The sequence below is a fragment of the Tupaia chinensis genome, unplaced genomic scaffold (assembly GCF_000334495.1).
Source record: "Tupaia chinensis unplaced genomic scaffold, TupChi_1.0 Scaffold000146_1, whole genome shotgun sequence".
Lineage (NCBI taxonomy): Eukaryota > Metazoa > Chordata > Mammalia > Scandentia > Tupaiidae > Tupaia > Tupaia belangeri.
The window spans coordinates 931,974-949,808 of NW_006159616.1; the positions used below are offsets into that span (position 1 = coordinate 931,974).

The window sequence follows — 17,835 nt, forward strand, 5'->3', positions numbered from 1 at the left end:
GAGGAAGGAGCCCCACCCAGAGAGGGGCGGTACCCGGAGGGACCAGAGGGGCGGGCCCAGGGCTGTCGTACCCGGAGGAGAGGGGCGCCATCGCTTTGAGGCTGTTGGGGTTGCGGATCATCTTGTCCAGCGTGTTGACGATCTGGCCGAACTTGGGCCGGTGGTTGCGGTCCTTCTGCCAGCAGTCCAGCATGAGCTGGTGCAGGGCGCTCGGGCAGTCCATGGGCGGCGGCAGCCGATAGTCCTGCTCGATGGCGTTGATTACCTGGGGACGACATAGGGGCGGAGTGGGGGTGGGCAAGTTTGCGGATATCTGTTCATACCAGGCCCATCTTGCCCCCAGGGCTTGGTTGCCATGGCAAGCACGCCCCCTCCTGGAGACCGTCTCAGGATAGGCCTGACCTGGCCCATCTATAGCCTTAATCTGACCTGCCCCCCCCCCCCCGAATCCAGTGCCCTGAGGTGCCTTCTCCGTGGTCCAGGGCTGACCCTCCTGACCCAGCTCCTCCCTCTTTCCCATCCGTGAGCCCCCTTCTGGTTTTGGCCATTCCAGGACCCCCTCTTTGGTCCCTTGCCTGACTTGGGTGGCTACAGTCTCCATTTCAGTGCCATTTTTTGCTCATTCACCCCCAGCGCGGCCTCGAGCCTGGCTGGTGCCCCCTTCCATGCCCCTCCCCAACCCTCCTCTCCTCTCCCTCCTGCTGAGCGGTCAGACTCATCCTCTGCAGCTCAGCGCCCTGTTCAGGAAGCTTCCCGTTTGCATCTTTGCGGGTGAAACTCTCTTGGGTGGATTGCAAACGTCTCGTCTCTGACCTCACCACCTTTCTGAGCAGCTTTCCTGCCCACAGCTCCCAGCACACCCCTCGCCTCTCCAAGCCCTGCTGCCACCCGAGCCCCAGTCTGCAAGGGCTTCCTGGCGATCTCGCCTGGACTGCCGGGACTGCCCTACAGGCTCCACACCTTTCCCCAGTGGAGCACCTGGTCACGAAGGCTCCCAAGAACTACCTCTGGTTCCAGAACCAGCTCGTTCTCCCATCTAGGTGGTGACCACCTGAAGGGCAGTCGCTGTCTCACTCGGGGTGACCGCCAGGCGCACACCTGCTGCCTGCTGAGTGGGTGGTCCTTATTCCCAACCCCCCAGAGGGCCCAGGGTCCAGGGCAGACATTGGGATCAGCCAATGCTGGGCTGCGAGCTGGCTGGGCAGCCAGGCCTGTGATCTCGGACGCCTGCCTCCCACCCCCGGACTGGCACGAGGCCAGGACTTCCCCACCCCATCTGCCCACCCACCGCCTTGGTGACTCACGTCCTGGTTGGTCATGTCCCAGTAGGGCCGCTCCCCATAGGACATCACTTCCCACATGACGATACCGTAGCTCCACACGTCACTGGCCGAGGTGAACTTCCGGTACTGGATGGCTTCTGGGGCCGTCCAGCGGATGGGGATCTTCCCACCCTGGGGGCAGAGTGAGGGGGTTGATGGGATGGAGGCTGACTGGCCTCTTCTGAGTGGCCTCTTCCCTCAGAACTCCACCTGGTGCCCTGGGCATTGCCACGCTCATGAGCACCTCAGTGCTCCCCTAGCTCCCCACGCTGCTCCGGACCACCGGGCACTGGTACGCACCGTGCCCGTTCCCATTCTGCTTTCTGGAAACTTCTCAGCCCGACATCCCTCCGCAAGCCTTCCCCAAGTCCCACACAGCTGCTCGCTCTCCGCAGTGCTCCGTCGGGGGCACCTCCACATGGTGCAGCTCTCAGGCCCTGGCTTGAAGGGCTCTGCTTCCCCTGGCCTCTGAGCTCCCTGAGGGCGGAGCTGGAGTCTTATCCTTCAGCCTAAAACCCTGCAGCACCCCAAGGGCTTCCGGCAGTCCTGAGTGTGGGCAGCCGAGGCCTCCAAGACTGGCCCGCCTGCACCTCCAGCCCTGCTGCCCGCCAGCGTCCCCCCTACTGGCGGGGTCTCAGTCACACAACCCTGCCAGGAGAACGTGTCATCAGACACTCTGACGGCCTCTCAGTTCAGCCCTCGCCCCTCTGGCAGGCCTTCCTGTGCCTCCGAAGGCTGGCAGCTCTGGCACTCCAGGCACTCTGCATGTCTGGGAGCAGCCTGGGAGCTCCTGAGGGCAGGAACCCCTGTGTTTCCATGTCTCCAGGGCCCAGGCCAGTGCTTGGCACACGTCGGCATCAGCGAAAGCACACTGCAGAGGTAGAGAGCGAGCTATGCCCTCCTCTCCGCCACCCTGACACCGGCGTTCCCTGTCTCCATCTTACCAGGGCACTGGTGTAGGTGGGGTCTGAGGTGTCGTCCTCCAGGAAGCGTGAGAGCCCGAAGTCAGACACCTTGCAGACCAGGTTGCTGTTGACAAGGATGTTGCGGGCGGCTAGGTCGCGGTGCACGTAGTTCATGTCCGCCAGGTACTTCATGCCGGCCGCGATGCCACGCAGCATGCCCACCAGCTGGATGACTGTGAACTGCCCGTCATTTTGCTGTGAGAGACATGAGGCAAACAGAGTGAACAGCAGAGCAGGCATCAGGGCCCTGAACATCCTCACAGTCGGGATGAGAGCAGGGCCTGGCACCTGGGCCCTGGGCCCCCTTGGGTAAGGACTCGGATGCCCAGAGACCAATAAAGGCCCCTGAGAAGCCTACTGCACGGCAGCGGAGAACATGGGCTTTGGAGCAGTCACGCCTGGCTTGATGCTGGCTCTGCCCCTTCCTGGCTGGGTAACCTCAGCACATGGCCTAACCTCTGAGTCTCAGTTTCCTCATCAACATGCTACGTGGGATAAGGAACACCCACCTACCAGGCTATTCTGAGTTAAACAAGAAGGTGCATGGAAGGCGCATAGTAGGTGCTTCATAAATATTTGCCGAGTGGCAGCTAGTCCATTGGCATGTTCTTTGTTTAGCTGGTTAGTTGTGATCTCCTTGAGGGGCCCCAAAACTTTCCACTGTTGGCTGAATGCTCTTTTTTTTTTTTTTTTTTTGAGAGGCTTTTGCTATAGGGTGTGTGTGCTCTCCAGAAAGACAGAGAGAGAGACAGAGAGACAGAAAGTTCACCCGTGGTCGCTAAATTCTTTTTTTTTTTTTTTTTTTTTGAGAGGCTTTTGCTATAGGGTGTGTGTGCTCTCCAGAAAGACAGAGAGAGAGACAGAGAGACAGAAAGTGAGAAATCACCCCCCAGGGGGGATGGCCATACCACAGTCCCTTCTCCTCCATTCTCCTCTCAGGATCTTGGGCATGCACGCACACGCGCCCGGCGTGAGTTTAAGCCACCGGGTCCGAGACTCAAACTGCTGTTGACTACGTGGAAGTTCAGTGACATAGTCATTACGCTAACTGCTGGTCCCTTGGCTTCATGCTCTTAACGCCATCTCTCAACCTGTCAGTTTTGGGGAATACCAAATTCTGCAGAAAATGCTGGATGAGGGAGTCAAGATACCTCCTCCATTCTAGGGTGCCATCTTGATCCAATTGACCCTGAGCAAGCGTAATCTCTCTCTGAGCCTGTTTTCAACTCCGAGTATGTTAAGGTTGGCTAAGAGTAGAAATGGAAACAGATTCCAGGTTGTATGCCAACTCTGGTTGTGGCTTCCTGGGAGGAGAGCATATTGAGAAGGATTCTGACTGCTCCTGGGCTTAGTGAGACAGAGCATGCTGAGATTGATTAGCAATGCCTGCCATGGTAACAGAATGGAAACTGGCAGCCTGTGGGCCATGTCCAATCTGGAACTTTTCCAAGACCCCTCCAGGCCCTGCCAGTCTGTAACCACGTCCATCTTTCTTTCTCCTGCCCCACGCATGGGCCTCTGGCACTCTTGCCTTCCCTTACCCGGAGGAAGGAGTCCAGGGAGCCATTCTCCATGAACTCGGTGATGATCATCACAGGTGTGCTCTTGGTGACAACGCCCTCCAGGTGGATGACGTTGGGGTGGTCGAACTGGCCCATAATGGAGGCCTCACTCAGGAAGTCCCGGCGCTGCTTCTCGGTGTAGCCTGACTTGAGCGTCTTGATGGCCACGAAGATTTCTCTCTTGCCTGGAAGCTTCAGGTGGCCACTGCAGACCTCACCAAACTCCCCTGGGACAGACACGCCAAGAAAAGCAGGTTGTCACTCACCAGGTAGAGGTGCCAACTCTCTGTTCCCTGTCACCTCTGCCCCTAGGCCCTGTAGGAACTCTTTACCGATGGTCAACTCATCTTCTCAGATCACCCCTGCTGGTCTTTAAGACTGCAAGGACCATCTTTGGAAATACAGAGTAAATTCTTAACGGTTGTCCCATGGCGTTTGGCTGGACATGGCGATAAAAATGTAGGAGGCCCCGGGGAAATGGGGAAAGTCACCAGGAACAGTGGTGGGAGGAAGGACAGAGCGCTTGACTAAGAGTCCAGAGAACTAGGTTCCAGACCCAGCTTGGTCTCTGGCTTGTACAAGCTCCTTCCCAGCCCCAGGCCTTCGTGTCCCCTTCTGTGGACGAGGTAGTTTTACTGGGTGGCCTTTGAGGACCCCTCTTCCTGAGCATTCTGAGCCTTCAGCCCTTGAAGGGTCCTTTGAGGTCCCCACCCACCCCACATCCTACCACCTGCCCCAGACCACATTAGGGTGGTCTCCCCACAGTGGCTGAGTTGTGGTACCTATGGGGGTACCAGCCACCTACCTGCTCCGATCACCTGCTCAATTTTGACACAGGAGATGTCAATTTCCTTGGCAAATTCCCGCACGGCCTCATTGGGGTCCTCGTAGGTGAAAGGGTCGATGTAGATCTTCATGCCTGGGGTCACTGGGGGGTAAGACCAGACAGACTCAGGGTGTGCACAGACCAAAAAGTGGGAGCCAGTCCCTCCACAGAGCAAAGACACTCCCGCATGGTTCCCGGAAGAACGGGGTAACCCTCTGCAGGCCCACTGAGTAGAAGGGAAGGAACAGCGAGCAGCATGAGTGGCAAGCAGGTTTTTAGCTCTGTTCTACCTCTGATTAGTACTGGCTTTCTGGAGCAGCCAGAAGACTCAGGATTGATTAGCAATGTCTGTTACAGGTGTGGGCATAAAAGGGTAGATGGGTTTGCTGCCCTCGTGATAAACAATCAGGGAGTGAAAGGTAAAGGAAGTAAGATGGAAGAGAGAGGACTGGAAGTAAAACATGAGAGCACGCAACAGACCATATTGTTCTCGGGATCCTGTAAATGAAATCTTCTCCCTGTTTTTTCAGGCCGAGTTCAAGCTTCCTTCCTCCCCAGGAGCCCGTCCCAGCTGCCTACCCCTCCCAGGCAGGCCCCAGAGCCTGGAAGGGCTCCCTTGTTCACCAGGTCATGAGTATAGACGGTTTTCAGGCCCTCATCTCACCCACGCTAAACCTTTCTAGATCCCTTAATCCTTCATGATCAGTGAGGCTGGACATGGTCACGCTAATTCCTGATCTGATAATGGATTTTTATATTTTGGAATCAGCAGATGGCGTAATGACTATGTCTCTGAACTCCATGTAGTTGATCATGGTGCGAGTCCCGGACCCGGTGGCTTAAACTCACATCGGGTGCGTGTGCATGGATGCCCAAAATCCCGAGAGAAGAGTGGAGGAAAAGGAATTGTGGAGTGGCCATCCCTCCTGGGGGATGATTTTTTGCTTTCTGTCTCTCTCTGGTGAGCGCACGTGCCCTATAGCAAAAACCTCTAAGAAAAAAATAGATTTTTATATTTTGATGCAGAAAGAAAATGAGGTAACTCGGACATCAAACACCTGGTACTGACCCCAGCACTGGGTCAGCAAAATGCTCGGAGGAAGGGAAAGATAACCCTCCCACAATCTACCCCTCGTAACTGGTGTCCTGCTGCCCAGATCCTCTGGCCTTTCCCAGCCCAGGTCTTTCTCTGGCTTCTCCAGCTCCCGGCCCACACTCTCCTACTACTCTGGGAGCTGTGAATTCAGAGGCATCAGCTCTAGGAGTTAGGATCTAGAAGGCTTGGCTGATTGACAAGTGGGGCCATCAAGCCTGCTCTGCTGTGTGGCCTTGGACATGCTAGTCGACCACTCTGAGCCTCTGTTTCAGACATTCCAGGAATATAGGAATTGGAGCCTGTAATGCAGGGGCTAGCAAACTGCCCCATGGCCTGCTCTGTAAATACAGTCTGATTGGAACAGAGACATCTCACTCCTTGGCCTGTGGCTGCTTCCACGTTACAACGGCATGGTTGAGTAGGTTCCGACAGAGACCTACAAAGCTAAACTATTGATTCTCCAGCCCCTTACAGAAAAGTTTGCCAACCGGTACGCCAACACATTTGGAATTTATTAGCTTTATTTGGGATTATTTGTGTGGGTGCTGGTCTGGTCCTTCAGGTCAGGGTTCTTAATTTGGGTCTGAGCCACTTCCCAGTCCCAGGATGGGCTCTGCAAGGTCAGGTAACCTCCCGAAATGGGATGCATTGATTATTGTTGCCTTTTTGGATCTGAAAAGCAGTTCATGCCTTGTAAAGTCCAAAAGTCATGGAAATAAATATTGTCAAAAATCAGAGTTCTTGGGCCAACAGGTGTATGGTGATTAAAGCGCTAGACTCCCACATGGCTGACTACGGTTCTAGTCACAGACCTGGTGGCTTGCTTTGTCACTTTCCCTCTCTCTCTGTCTTCTCTCTCTGGTGAGTGCATGCACCCTATAGCAAATTTAAAAAAAAAAGGGGGAATAAAAAAAAAAAGGGGGGGGGGCAGTAGGTGGCATAGTGGTTAAGGTGTTGGACTCCCACATGGTCAATTGCAGTTAGAGTCCCAGACCAGAAGGGACTTGAAACTCACACTAGGTGTGTGCATGTGTGTGTCCAGGATCCTGAGAGGAGAATGAAGGAGAAGGGATTGTGGTGTGGCCATCCCCCAGGAGAATGATTTCTCACTTTCTCTCTGTCTCTCTAGTGAGTACCTTATAGCAAAAACATCTCTCTCTCTCTCACATACATACACAAGATAAATAAATAAATAAATAAAATTAAACAAATAATTCTTAAAAAAAAAATATTGGAATTCTCGAAACTCTGTCCCAGAGGGTAGATTTCTGGAGTTTTTTTGTCTTAGGACTGTATACACATGCACACAGACAACTTTGAGTTTTTTTTTTTTTTTCTTTTCTTTCTTTTTTTTTTTTTTTTTTGAGAGGTTTTTGCTATAGGGTGCGTGTGCTTGCCAGAAAGACAGAGAGACAGAGAAACAGAAAGCGAGAAATTACCCCCGAGAGGGGATGGCCACACCACAATCCCTTCTCCATTTTCCTCTTGGGATCTTGGGCATGCACACACACGTGCCCGATGTGAGTCTAAGCCACTGGGTCTGGGACTTGAACCGTGGTCGACTCCATGGAGTCCAGAGACATAGTCATTACGCCAACTGCTGGTCCCCATGTTTGAGTTTTGCTGACGATAGGGTCCTAACCTTGTAGCAGAGTTTCATGGGAGTCCGAGACCCCAAAAGAAGTTAAAAGCTCCATGCTGTGAGCGCCCACAAGGAGGGGTGGGGACATGATCTTTTCCCTTTCCCCCCTCCCTGGCTCCCTGTATAAGGCTCTGCACACAATAGACACTTGATGTCTGCAGAGCTGAGCAGGATCCAGAAGAGAGAGGCGGATGACAATGACAGCAGCTGTCCCGTACCGAGCCCTTTGTCTGCGCCTGACACTGTGCCAGGCTCTCGGTATGCATAATCTCATCTCCTGCTCCCAGCAACTCTTGGGGGAAAGGATAATTATCCCCGTTGTACACACGAGCAGCTCAGAGAGGCTAAGAAATCTGGCCAAGGCCACACAGCCAGCAGATGGCACAGCCAGAGCTGGGGCCCAGGTCTGTCATGGACAAGGCTTCGTGACCATGCTCACTGCCTCCTAGATGAAATGAAGGCAGGTCTGGCCCATGCTGCCTCCTGGAGTGTCCGGCCCTGCCTCCTTCCCTGCCCGAGGCAGCCTGCTCAGAGCCAGAGTGCCAGCCTCCAGAGACACTTCCTTTCTTGCTAGACACAGTCACGGCCATGGTTCTTGGCAACTGGGTCTCAGCCTTCCTCCCCAAAGCCCTGGTGAGGGCCCTCCCTGCTGGGCCAGCCCAGACGGGAGGACAGGCACGGTTGGCTCAGGGAGCCACGGGGAAGCACAGCGGGAGTGCAAAGCCTACTCGGTCACCTCTGCTGACGGCCAAGTAGATACCATCGGAGGCCAGCAGCTAGTCATTGGTCAGGAGGGCTCTCTGTCACCAACGGGACAGAAGCGAGTGCCTACAGCTGGCACTCCAAGCTCTTTGTTACCGGCCCACTCACGGCTCCCTGCCCCTGCATGCCAGCTCAACGGGGTGTTTGCCAGTGGTCCCAGGCAAACCTCAGTTTGTCACCTCTGGCTTCAGTTCATGTCAGAACACCCTTTCCTTGGCCTCCCTTGTGACCAGATCAAATACCACCTCCTCTGGGAAGCTCCCTAGCACCCCTTTCTTGAACGCTGTTCTCTGTGAGGCCTTGTTTTACCCTCTCGCCCCCCCCAGGAGGACAAGGCCATGTCTGTGCCGTTCACGCCAAATCCCAGGGCCTGGCACAGAGTGGGAGCTCGACAAGTGCCCGCTGAGTGAATACGCGTTTAGCCCACCTTTCTCTCCCCACCTGTTCGGGGTCAGGGATGCCTCTGAGGACTTGAGGAAGCACTGCGTCTGCTCCTTGGGGTGGTACCTCCATGTGTACATACTTCACACGCAGCTCTGTGGGCGTTCACTGGCCCTCGTGAGCTCGAGGCCTCTGAACCCCGAGTTGCAGCCCCTTGCTGCAGAGTGTTGACTGTGGAGTACGTACGTGAGGGCAGACAGGAGGTGCTAAATAAACACACGCCGAGTGTGCGTGGCTAACAGGCACTGTTCTAGGCGCTTTAGTTTTCGATCCCACGAATCCACTTAATAACCCTTCCAGGAAAATGCTATTACAGGCCGAGTTGTATGAAATTGTCAGTGTTTGACTATTTCTCACCAACAACAGTAGCAATTTTATTTGGTATAACCTGACATTATCCCCATTTTTAGAGGAGGAAACTGTGGCAAAAAAAAATATTAAATGATCCACCCAGGGGACACGGACACAGCTAAGACATGCTGAGGTGGGGTTTGAACCTGGGTCAGCTACAGAGTCTACACTTCTCGTCCTCAGGCTACCAGTTACCAGTTTCTTCTGGGTGCTCCCCCAGTCTGCGTCCCAGCAGAGAAGGCGAGCCCCTCATGCCAGAGCCTCCCCAAGGCCTGGCTCCTGGGGTGGTGGGGGGAAGGCGTCTGTCGACCCGAGGGTGGCCAGGGACGTCTGCAGACAGTCTACGGAAGATACGGGGCTAAGGTTTGCGTGATTTATGGCTGTCGGGACCACCGACTGCTGTCCTGAACCCAGATGGACATTCAGGATGAGGGAGGAAGAACCAGGGCCTCCAAGTCCGATTTGAATTCTGGTTCTGCAACTAAGAGTGCTCCCAAATAGGGGCCAGCAGGTGGCCTCGTGGTTGAGGCAGCCAGCTCCCACATGGTGGGCTGTGGTTAGAGTCTCGGACCTGCAGCTTGAAGATCACTCAGGTCATGTGTGTGTGCCCAAAATCCTGAGAGGAGAATGGAGGAGAAGGGACTGTGGTGTGGCCATCCCTCAAGGAGTGATTTCTCACTTGCCCTCTCTCTCTGGCAAGTGCATGACCCCTATGGCAAAAACTAAAAAGAATGGTCATGAATAGCCGCTTTATGTCTGACCCAGGCCGAAGCACACGACGGCTCCAGCTGTGGGTCCTTGGGCACTCACTTAACCTCTGGGCTCACTTTTCATCCCAGAACGGGCATACTGAGTACCTGCCTTGCCAGGGAATTGCAAGGACTAAATGAGAATTTCTTTTTCTTTTATGTTTTAAATTTTTGCTCACTGGAGAGAGGGAGGGGGAGAGAGAGAGAGAGAGAGAGAGAGAGAGACAGAGAGAGAGACAGAGAGATAGAGATAAATTACCACCCAGGAGGGATGGCCAAGCAGCACTCCCTTTTCCTCTGTCCTCCTCTCAGTGTTTTGGTCACACACACACACCCACACACACACACACACACACACACACACATGTCCAGAATGATTTTCAAAGTCTCCGGGTCCAGGGCTCGAAGGAGCATATTTTGTAAAGGGCTTACGAGCCCTTTAGATGGTATAAAGGAAACGCTGAATGATTGTTCCCCATTGTAAAGAAGAGTTGGCATATTGTTATTACAATATTGTTATTACAAAGCACTCTAACAGCCCTTCATTCAGTACTCCTCGCCACCCAGCGGAAGAAGCATCACTTGGGCTACTTCTACAAAGATGCTGAGGCCCAGGGAGGTTCAAGGACTCCCCCAAGGTGACCCTGCTGGCCAGCGGCAGGGATGAGAACCAGGTCAGTCCCTCTGGCTCTCCACCAGGCACCACAGGCCTGGGCACCTGGCCCCTGCTGCCTGGGCCGTGCTGGTGGCCAGCCAGTCACACACGCTCCGGGCCTCAGCTTCCTCCTGTCCTGGCCTCGCAGGGCTGCAGGGCGGTTCGAGGATCACAGGGCTGGCTGCGCTTTGAAGAGAACAAAGTCTGCTGTGATCTAACATTGCAGCCCAGGACGCAGGGAGCAGGAACTTGGGCTTTAAAATGTGTTGATCTGTGAACAAGTCCTGCAACCTGTTTTAAAAATAAATCTCCCCGTTGCCTTGTTACTGCCGCACACTCCAAGGAACGGGGCTCTCAAACGGGTCCAGGTGGTGGGGTGCACGGGCTGCTTGCTGTTCCGGCTCAGCAGAACTCAGGCAGCCCGGACGAGCTTAGAGCAGGCGCTCCGGACCCAGACGGCCGGATTGGTGCCCAGCTCCACTCCTGGGCAGCCGTGCCACCTCTGTGCCTCAGTTTCCTTATCCGCAAAGTGGGAAACGATAAGGATTAAATAAAGAAACACATCTGATATGATTACTTGGGGGTGGGAGGGTGTAATGTAATTTATGGCTTATCTTTTTTTTTTTTGAGAGGTTTTTGCTGTAGGGCGCGTGCACTCGCCAGAAAGAGACAGAGAGACAGAAAGCGAGAAATCACCCCCCAGGGGGGATGGCCACGCCGCAATCCCTTCTCCTCCAATCTCCTCTCAGGATCTTGGACACGCACGCACACGCGCCTGGCGTGAGTTTAAGCCACTGGGTCCGGGACCGAACTGCAGTCGGCTACATGGGAGTCCAGCGACGTAGCCATTACGCCAGCTGCTGGTCCCTATGACTTATCTTTAATGTATAGGTGATTTTTATTTCTGTGTAGTTAAATGTGTTCATCTTTTTTGGGTGATCCTGGGCTTTTATGCTGAGAAAGTCCTTTTCCACCTCCGTATCTGCTAAATAGTTACCTAAATTTATCTTCTGGAAAGTGCAATGGTTTAATTATTTTTACACTGACATCCAATACTCTTTTTAAATTGCCAGAGTGAACGCGCTTGCCAGAGAGAGAGAGAAAGAGAAAGAGAAAGCACCCCTCGCGGTGGGCGTGGCCCGGACTGTCACACTGCTGTCCCGTCAGGGTCCTGGGCACAGGTGCATCTGCACTCAGCATATTTTTCAAGCTGCTGGGGCCAGGATTTGAACCACAGTTGGCCATGTGGGATCTAGCTTTCTCTACACATTTATCCACTGTGCTATGGGGCTGGCCCTCTCTAACACTATTTCTAAGTCCAGGAACTTTCATGCTAAAGGAAGCCTTTGAAGGTTAAGGCCCAGAGGCGTAGTAACGTCCGGACCTCACTGTCCTGCAGCAGGTCCCACTCAGGCCAGCACCACGTCTAGGAGCCCTCCTTCCACAATGGGTCAGCGTTCGGTGCCTTCCCACCACCTCCTCCACGGCCACCTGGTCTTACCACCGCACTCGCCGTCTCCCCGCTTCAACCCCTTTGGTCCACTCTGTGTGCAGCACCAGTAAAGCCCTGCCAAGACCATAACTCGGAGCCTGCCAGTCCTCTGCTTAGAACCTTCCGGCAGTTCCTAGTCCATGCTGAGAGAAAGCCAAGGCCGTGTTGTGGCTGATGGAGTCTGCATGCTCTGGCTCCCTCAGATCTCCCGCCCTGCCCTCTGCATGGTCACGCTGGACTCTTCCTCAAACCTGCCAGGCTTGTGCTGTCTCAGGGCCTTTGCACGGCCTGTTCCCTCTGTCTGGAATGATGCCTCTTCCTCAGGTAACTCTGAGCAGCTCACCCCCAGCTTTTTGTACCTTTATTCAAATTAAAACTCTCTTCCGAGGCCAACCTCAAATCTCTTATTTAAAAGTGCAACCTGGGACCAACAGATGGCGCCATGGTTACGTTACTGGATTCCCACATAGCTGACCACAGTTTGAGTCCCAGATCCAGCGGTTTAAAGCTCATGCCAGGCATGTGTGCATGTGTGCCCCAAATCCCAAGAGGATAATGGAGGAGAAGGGATTGCGGCCACCCGCCCTGGGGGACGATTTCTTGCTTTCTGTCTCTCTATAGCAAAAATCTCTTTTAAAAAATAGAAGTGCCACGTGGGGCCGGACAGTCGTGCGCTGCATGGCCAGTGCACAGGGGAGGGTCCCAGGTTCATGTCCGGAGACCTCCTGCAGTGTGCCAGGCACCTGTGCCCGTGATCGGGCTGGCACTGGGGAGGGTCATGCATCGAGACCCTGTTGGGATGGCTGTTGTCTGTCTCTCTTTTGCTCGTGGAAGAAAGAAAGAAAGAAAATAACAAATGGAATAATCCAGTGCCCCCCTGGCCCATGGCTCAGCCCATCAGCCGTTCACCTTCGCCTTCCTGTGCGACGCTCCCTCGCTTTCTTCGGTAAGTCCTTATTCCCTGCCCTTCCACTAGAACGGACTTCCTCCATCTACTCGGATGCCCCTGGCACCGAGAACAGTGCCTGGCGCGGTGCCATGAGGGGCGTGAGGAGTGGAAGGGGATGACGGTCCTCCTTGCCCAGAGGCCGCCCTCGGGGAAACCCTGGGCTTCCTCCTGCCACCCTAACCACCGGATCTGCCAAGGTCGGGGGGGCTGAGGCTGCTTTTCTCTTTGGCCCTTCGGGTGGACGCCTGCCTGGGTGGGTGTGCAGCACACATACCCCAGCCTGGCCTGACGTGGGATGGACGGTGGGGGGAATGGAGGCCCTGGGTAGGGGGAAGCAGCCGTCACACAAGTCCCCAGGGAGGGAGGGGCTCTGCTGCCTTTGTCTCTCACTTCCTAGCCACAGCCTGGGGTCCTCAGCATCTCCTCTCATTCATTCATTCATTTTTTATTTGCCAGAGGACATGTATGTTCACTGGAGAGAGAGAGAGGGAGAGAGTGAGAAAGCGCCCCATGGGGTGGTCACGCCCAGTCCCTTCTCCATCTCCCTCCTTCCAGCACACATGCGCACAAGCCTGGCATGTTCTTCAAGCTGCCGGGTCTGGGGCTCGAACCACGCGGTCGGCCATGTGGGATCCAGTTATCTTAACCACCGTACCACCTGCTGGCCTGACATTCTATTTGTTTTTCCAGCAAGTACACATGGAGGGCCTGCCTTGTGCTGGGCACCATGCTGAGCCCCAGGTACAGGACTCCAGGGCCCCTCTGTAAGGGTGGAGAGCGAGGAGAGGTGAGGGCCCGACGCCCCGGGGCAGGGAGGTTGCGCGGAAGGGCTGGTGTCTGCTGAGGCCAGAGGCATGAGTGGGGACTCCAGGGGTCAAGAGAAGGGGAGGGAGAGCACGTGCAAGGCGAGAGAGCGGCTGGGCGGGCGGGGTGAGAGCACAGCTGGAGAGGCGAGTGCAGGCAGGGTGCCCGCCAGGCCGAGTACGTACTGTGGCCGCTGGTGTAGTGCTGCAGCTTGTCCGTGTACTCCGAGTCGGCACGCTCAAAGCCCCGTCTTCTGGAACAAGAGCACAGGGCTGGAGCCACCTGCAGGCAGCCGGGGAGCTGGGAGCCACAGTAGCTGACAGCAGGAGGGTGGGCAGAACCTCCCAGCCACGCCCATGCCAGGGGGCTCCCTGCCTGGCCTGGCCTCGTCGTCCCTTCCCACTCTCCCACCTCCAGTCCAGGCTCACCCTCTCCTGTCTCTCTCCAGCCACACCCCTCGTAAGAGTAAAGCCATCTTGCTGCTGTGACTCCTGGCCTCGGACACCCGGGGCGTCTGTCCCCCGGCCTCCAGTTCCATTTGTATGAAAGCAGGCCGCTCTTTACGGAGGCAGTGTCTTGGATAATGCCAGTGGAGGTCAGAGACGGCTCCCGGGCCCACCAGGTCGTGCGGTGCTAGCTGCTCGGGAGGCCCTGCCCCACGCCTGGTCTCAGCCCTCCCCATCGTCCTGGCACCTCTGCAGGAAAGGGGCAACCTGCCTCCCACCTCCGTCCCCTCTGCTCCCAGCATCCTGCAGTCTTGTCGCTCCTCGGTTCTGAGAGGCCCCTTCGTGCTGCGTGTCAGTGACATGCCACCCCTTTGAGCAGAGGTCTGGGTAGGGCAATGCCAGACGAGGGAGTGGGCAGCTGTGGTGACTGCAGGGCAGCGGGCGGCCACTCGAGGGCCCAGGCAAGGCTGGGAGTGGCCCTCCATTCGGGAATGCTGGACGCGGGACAGCAGCCATCTTGAACAGTCAGGTGTGGGCCAGGCCTGGGGACAGCCACCCACCTGTTACACACGATGGCGATGACAACCACAGCGATGAGGAAGACCAGGCCGGCGGCCGAGGAGCCGACGATGAGTGGCAGGGTCTCCTGGGAGCTTGGCTGGGGCTCCGCTGGCAGGCCCGGCGCCGGGGGAGCCGACGATGAGTGGCAGCTTCTCCTGGATGCTTGTCTGGTACTCGGCTGCGGAGAAACAGGCGGGGAGCTCAGGCCGGCTCGGGAGCCCCCCACCCCGAAACCTGAGCCCCCCAGGAGTCCCTATCACATGCCTGTGCCAAGAACAGGTGTCACTTCGAGCAGGTTCACAAACAACCCTGAGCCTCAGTGTCTCATCTGTGAAAATGGGCACAGTAACACCTACCTCGTGATGGTGTTCAGAAACCTCAGTCATTTTAATAGCTGACACATCCAGAGAGGCAGCTAAAAGCAGATGCCGGGAGACGGACTCCCTGGGTTTGAAGCCTGACAGTGCCGCTTGCTGTCTGTCTGAGCTCTGGCAGGCACTCCCTTCCCTCATCTGTCGAATGGGAGACTGCCAGCGCCACCTCGGGCTTGTGTAAAGCCCTACTCGGCACACCGTCCGCACACGGGAACCGTGCCTGTTCGAGCCCATGGTGTAGTTCCTACGGCGGCCCCACCGCACAGAGGAGGAAACTGAGGCTTAGCGAGGCCATGGTGTGCCTCAAACCAAACAGGAAGCGCCCAAAGCCAGCGGTGGAGCCCAGGTCTGCCTCCCCGGAAGCCGGGCACTTAGGCAGAGAGTGTATCAGGTGCTCTTCGCTTCAGCCTGGCTCTCGGAAACTGAGTACAGCATTCTCCACGCCGGCCACACCATCATCGCTTCTGATTTAAAACGATCATTTCTTCTCCTCCGCCTCCCTGGCTAGAACAGAAGCCTGTCGTGCTCACGGACCTGGCCAGCTCTGGGTCCTTAGCGCCCACGCGTGGCCTGGCATGTGGCAGGGCCCAGCGCCACTCACGGAATGAATAAAGAACTTTGGGACAGTCCTTCCGTCCCCAGTCAGTGGCACTCATCCAACAGGGAAAAGGACTTAGGAAATAAGCTGGCCACGAGAGAGGGGGGATGGTTGACAGAGCAGGTGTGTGCCGGGAGAGATGGCGGGTCATCCAGGAGGATTCTGTGATAAGACAAGAATCCAGGGGTCTGGTCACCGGTACGGCGGCCCTGGAGCTCAGCTGCCTGGTGCAAGGGCTCCCAGACTCGGCGATGGCAGCTCTGACCCAGCTGCCGTACAGTGAGTACTGAGCACGCGTGAGATCTAATGCCAATCCTGTGCTAGCGGCCTTGTCCACACTAGGTTGAGGATGGTGGTGACGATGAGATAACTTATACCACTCCCACTGAGGATGAGAAAACTGAGGGTCAGAGAGGTCTGGTGACTGGTTCAGGGCCACACGGTCAGGGCCGAACCAGCACTGGAATCCCCATGTGTCTGTCTACACATTGTCTATGCTGTGCTGCTTCTCAAAGATGCCTCGAGCTGGAATGGTGCTTAGGGCATGGCGTCTCAGACTGGGAAACACACAGAACTCATGGGCCGCAGCGCCCCATGTCTTCGCCCTTGACCAGGACAGACATTACTAATCTATCCCAGTATTTCTTTAAGTTGAACTCGTACGTGGCTTTGGGATGCTTCTCAGTCCAACTGCAAGTCACTGGAGTCACATGTGGATAAATCAGGTTTACTGGCTCAGATTGAATATAAGGCTTTCATTTTATAAATGACTAGCAGTCTAGGCTAACCAAGGAGTGAAAGCGACTTGCCCAGAGTATCTCTGCAAGCGAGGGCTGAGCTCCTCAGGGCCCTGGGAAAGGAACTGGCCTGGCTAACATGATGGTAACGCAGGAGACACGATCCTTTGTGGGACACAGAGACGGCCTCTCGGCATGGCTGTGCAGTCTGTACAGTGCAAGAAGTTTCACAGCCGGGAGGGAGCAAGGGTCGACGTCTACAAGGGGGGGGGGTGCCTTTAATGAGTTGCACAAAGGCACTTGATAGCAACGGTAGCCCTGGAGTTTGCCCGACTGCCGGGTCAGTGCCCTCCTCCTGCGCGCGGGGCTCTGCTCACCTTCCGTCATGGTCTGGAAGTACATCTTGCCGCTGTAGCGCCCATAGCCGGCCACGGTGCGAGCCCGCACCTGGAAGACATAGATGGCGCCGGCTTTGAGGCCCTGCACAGTGGCCGTGTTGGTGGGGCTTTTTATGGCTGTGGCGTTGTACTCACTGAGCTCCTGCCGAGAGACAGAGAAGGCGGTTAGCTGTCGCCCACAGTGCTCCCAGAGCCCACGTCATAACATCCGTGGTTCCCAGCTTGTCCCTCTCTCCCTGTGACAGAATCACACACCGGAGCCATCTGCCATGTGGCTTTGCAACGCTACCCCCAAAATAGGCAGAGGGTGTTTTCTCTCCCACATGGACGTTGGACTTATCCATGTGACTTACATTGGTCACTGGAATGTTCTAGTGGGCGTGGTGCAAACAGAGGCTTTACGTGTGTTTGCTGATTAGGCCTGGCCTCTTGCGCTTCTGCCTGTTGCCACGAGAGGGGCTGGCTCCACAACAGAAACCCAACTCCAAGGCTGACATGGGTTACTCTAGTTCACCCTCAGGGACAAATCCATGAGCAAGAAAAATGGCCATTTATAAAGCACTAGGTTGGAGGGATTGTTTGTTTTGCACTGTTATCTCAGCAATAGCTGACTGATACACACAAGGAGTAATTAGTGTGTGGACCCTAAGGACTAGCCTGAGATCTGGGAGACAGTCAAAGTCCACCTTACTCACTCCTGCTGCCCTCCCTCTGCCCTATGCTGTGGATGAAATAGAAATTTCGAACCCTCCAGTCAGCCTCTGCACACTTCAGTGAAGCAAGAACCACAGCCCAGAAATGGAAACTTGCTCATGTCACACTCAACACTTGGTGGCTGCATTGAGACTCAAAATCAGTCTCTTTCATGGGACCAGGCCTAATGTCCATGTCTTTGGGCACCTAGGACCTAATGCCCCCTCTTTTGAGAGAAGCAGAACTCCACTGCTGGCTTCCTACACAATGGTGTGGGGGCATGTGACCTGGCCGGGGTGGGGCATACCAGGTGAGGTCAGGAAGAGCTCCCTGGATTGGGGGAGGGCAGTTACTGCAGTGCAGTCTTGACAATAGCAGGCTCCCGGGCCCCGGGGGCATTGCTGGCCGAAGG

General features: G+C 55.7%; 1 protein-coding gene across 1 annotated transcript in view; it reads right to left on the reverse strand.

Moving 5' to 3' along the window:
- The window catches only part of EPHB2 (EPH receptor B2), a 153,135-nt gene that overhangs the window by 8,747 nt on the left and 126,553 nt on the right, over positions 1-17,835 (reverse strand). The window contains 8 exon segments of the mRNA XM_027770663.1: positions 72-265; positions 1,305-1,454; positions 2,267-2,482; positions 3,829-4,076; positions 4,655-4,777; positions 13,802-13,866; positions 14,623-14,731; positions 16,710-16,872. Coding sequence (XP_027626464.1) covers positions 72-265; positions 1,305-1,454; positions 2,267-2,482; positions 3,829-4,076; positions 4,655-4,777; positions 13,802-13,866; positions 14,623-14,731; positions 16,710-16,872 — 1,268 coding nt within the window.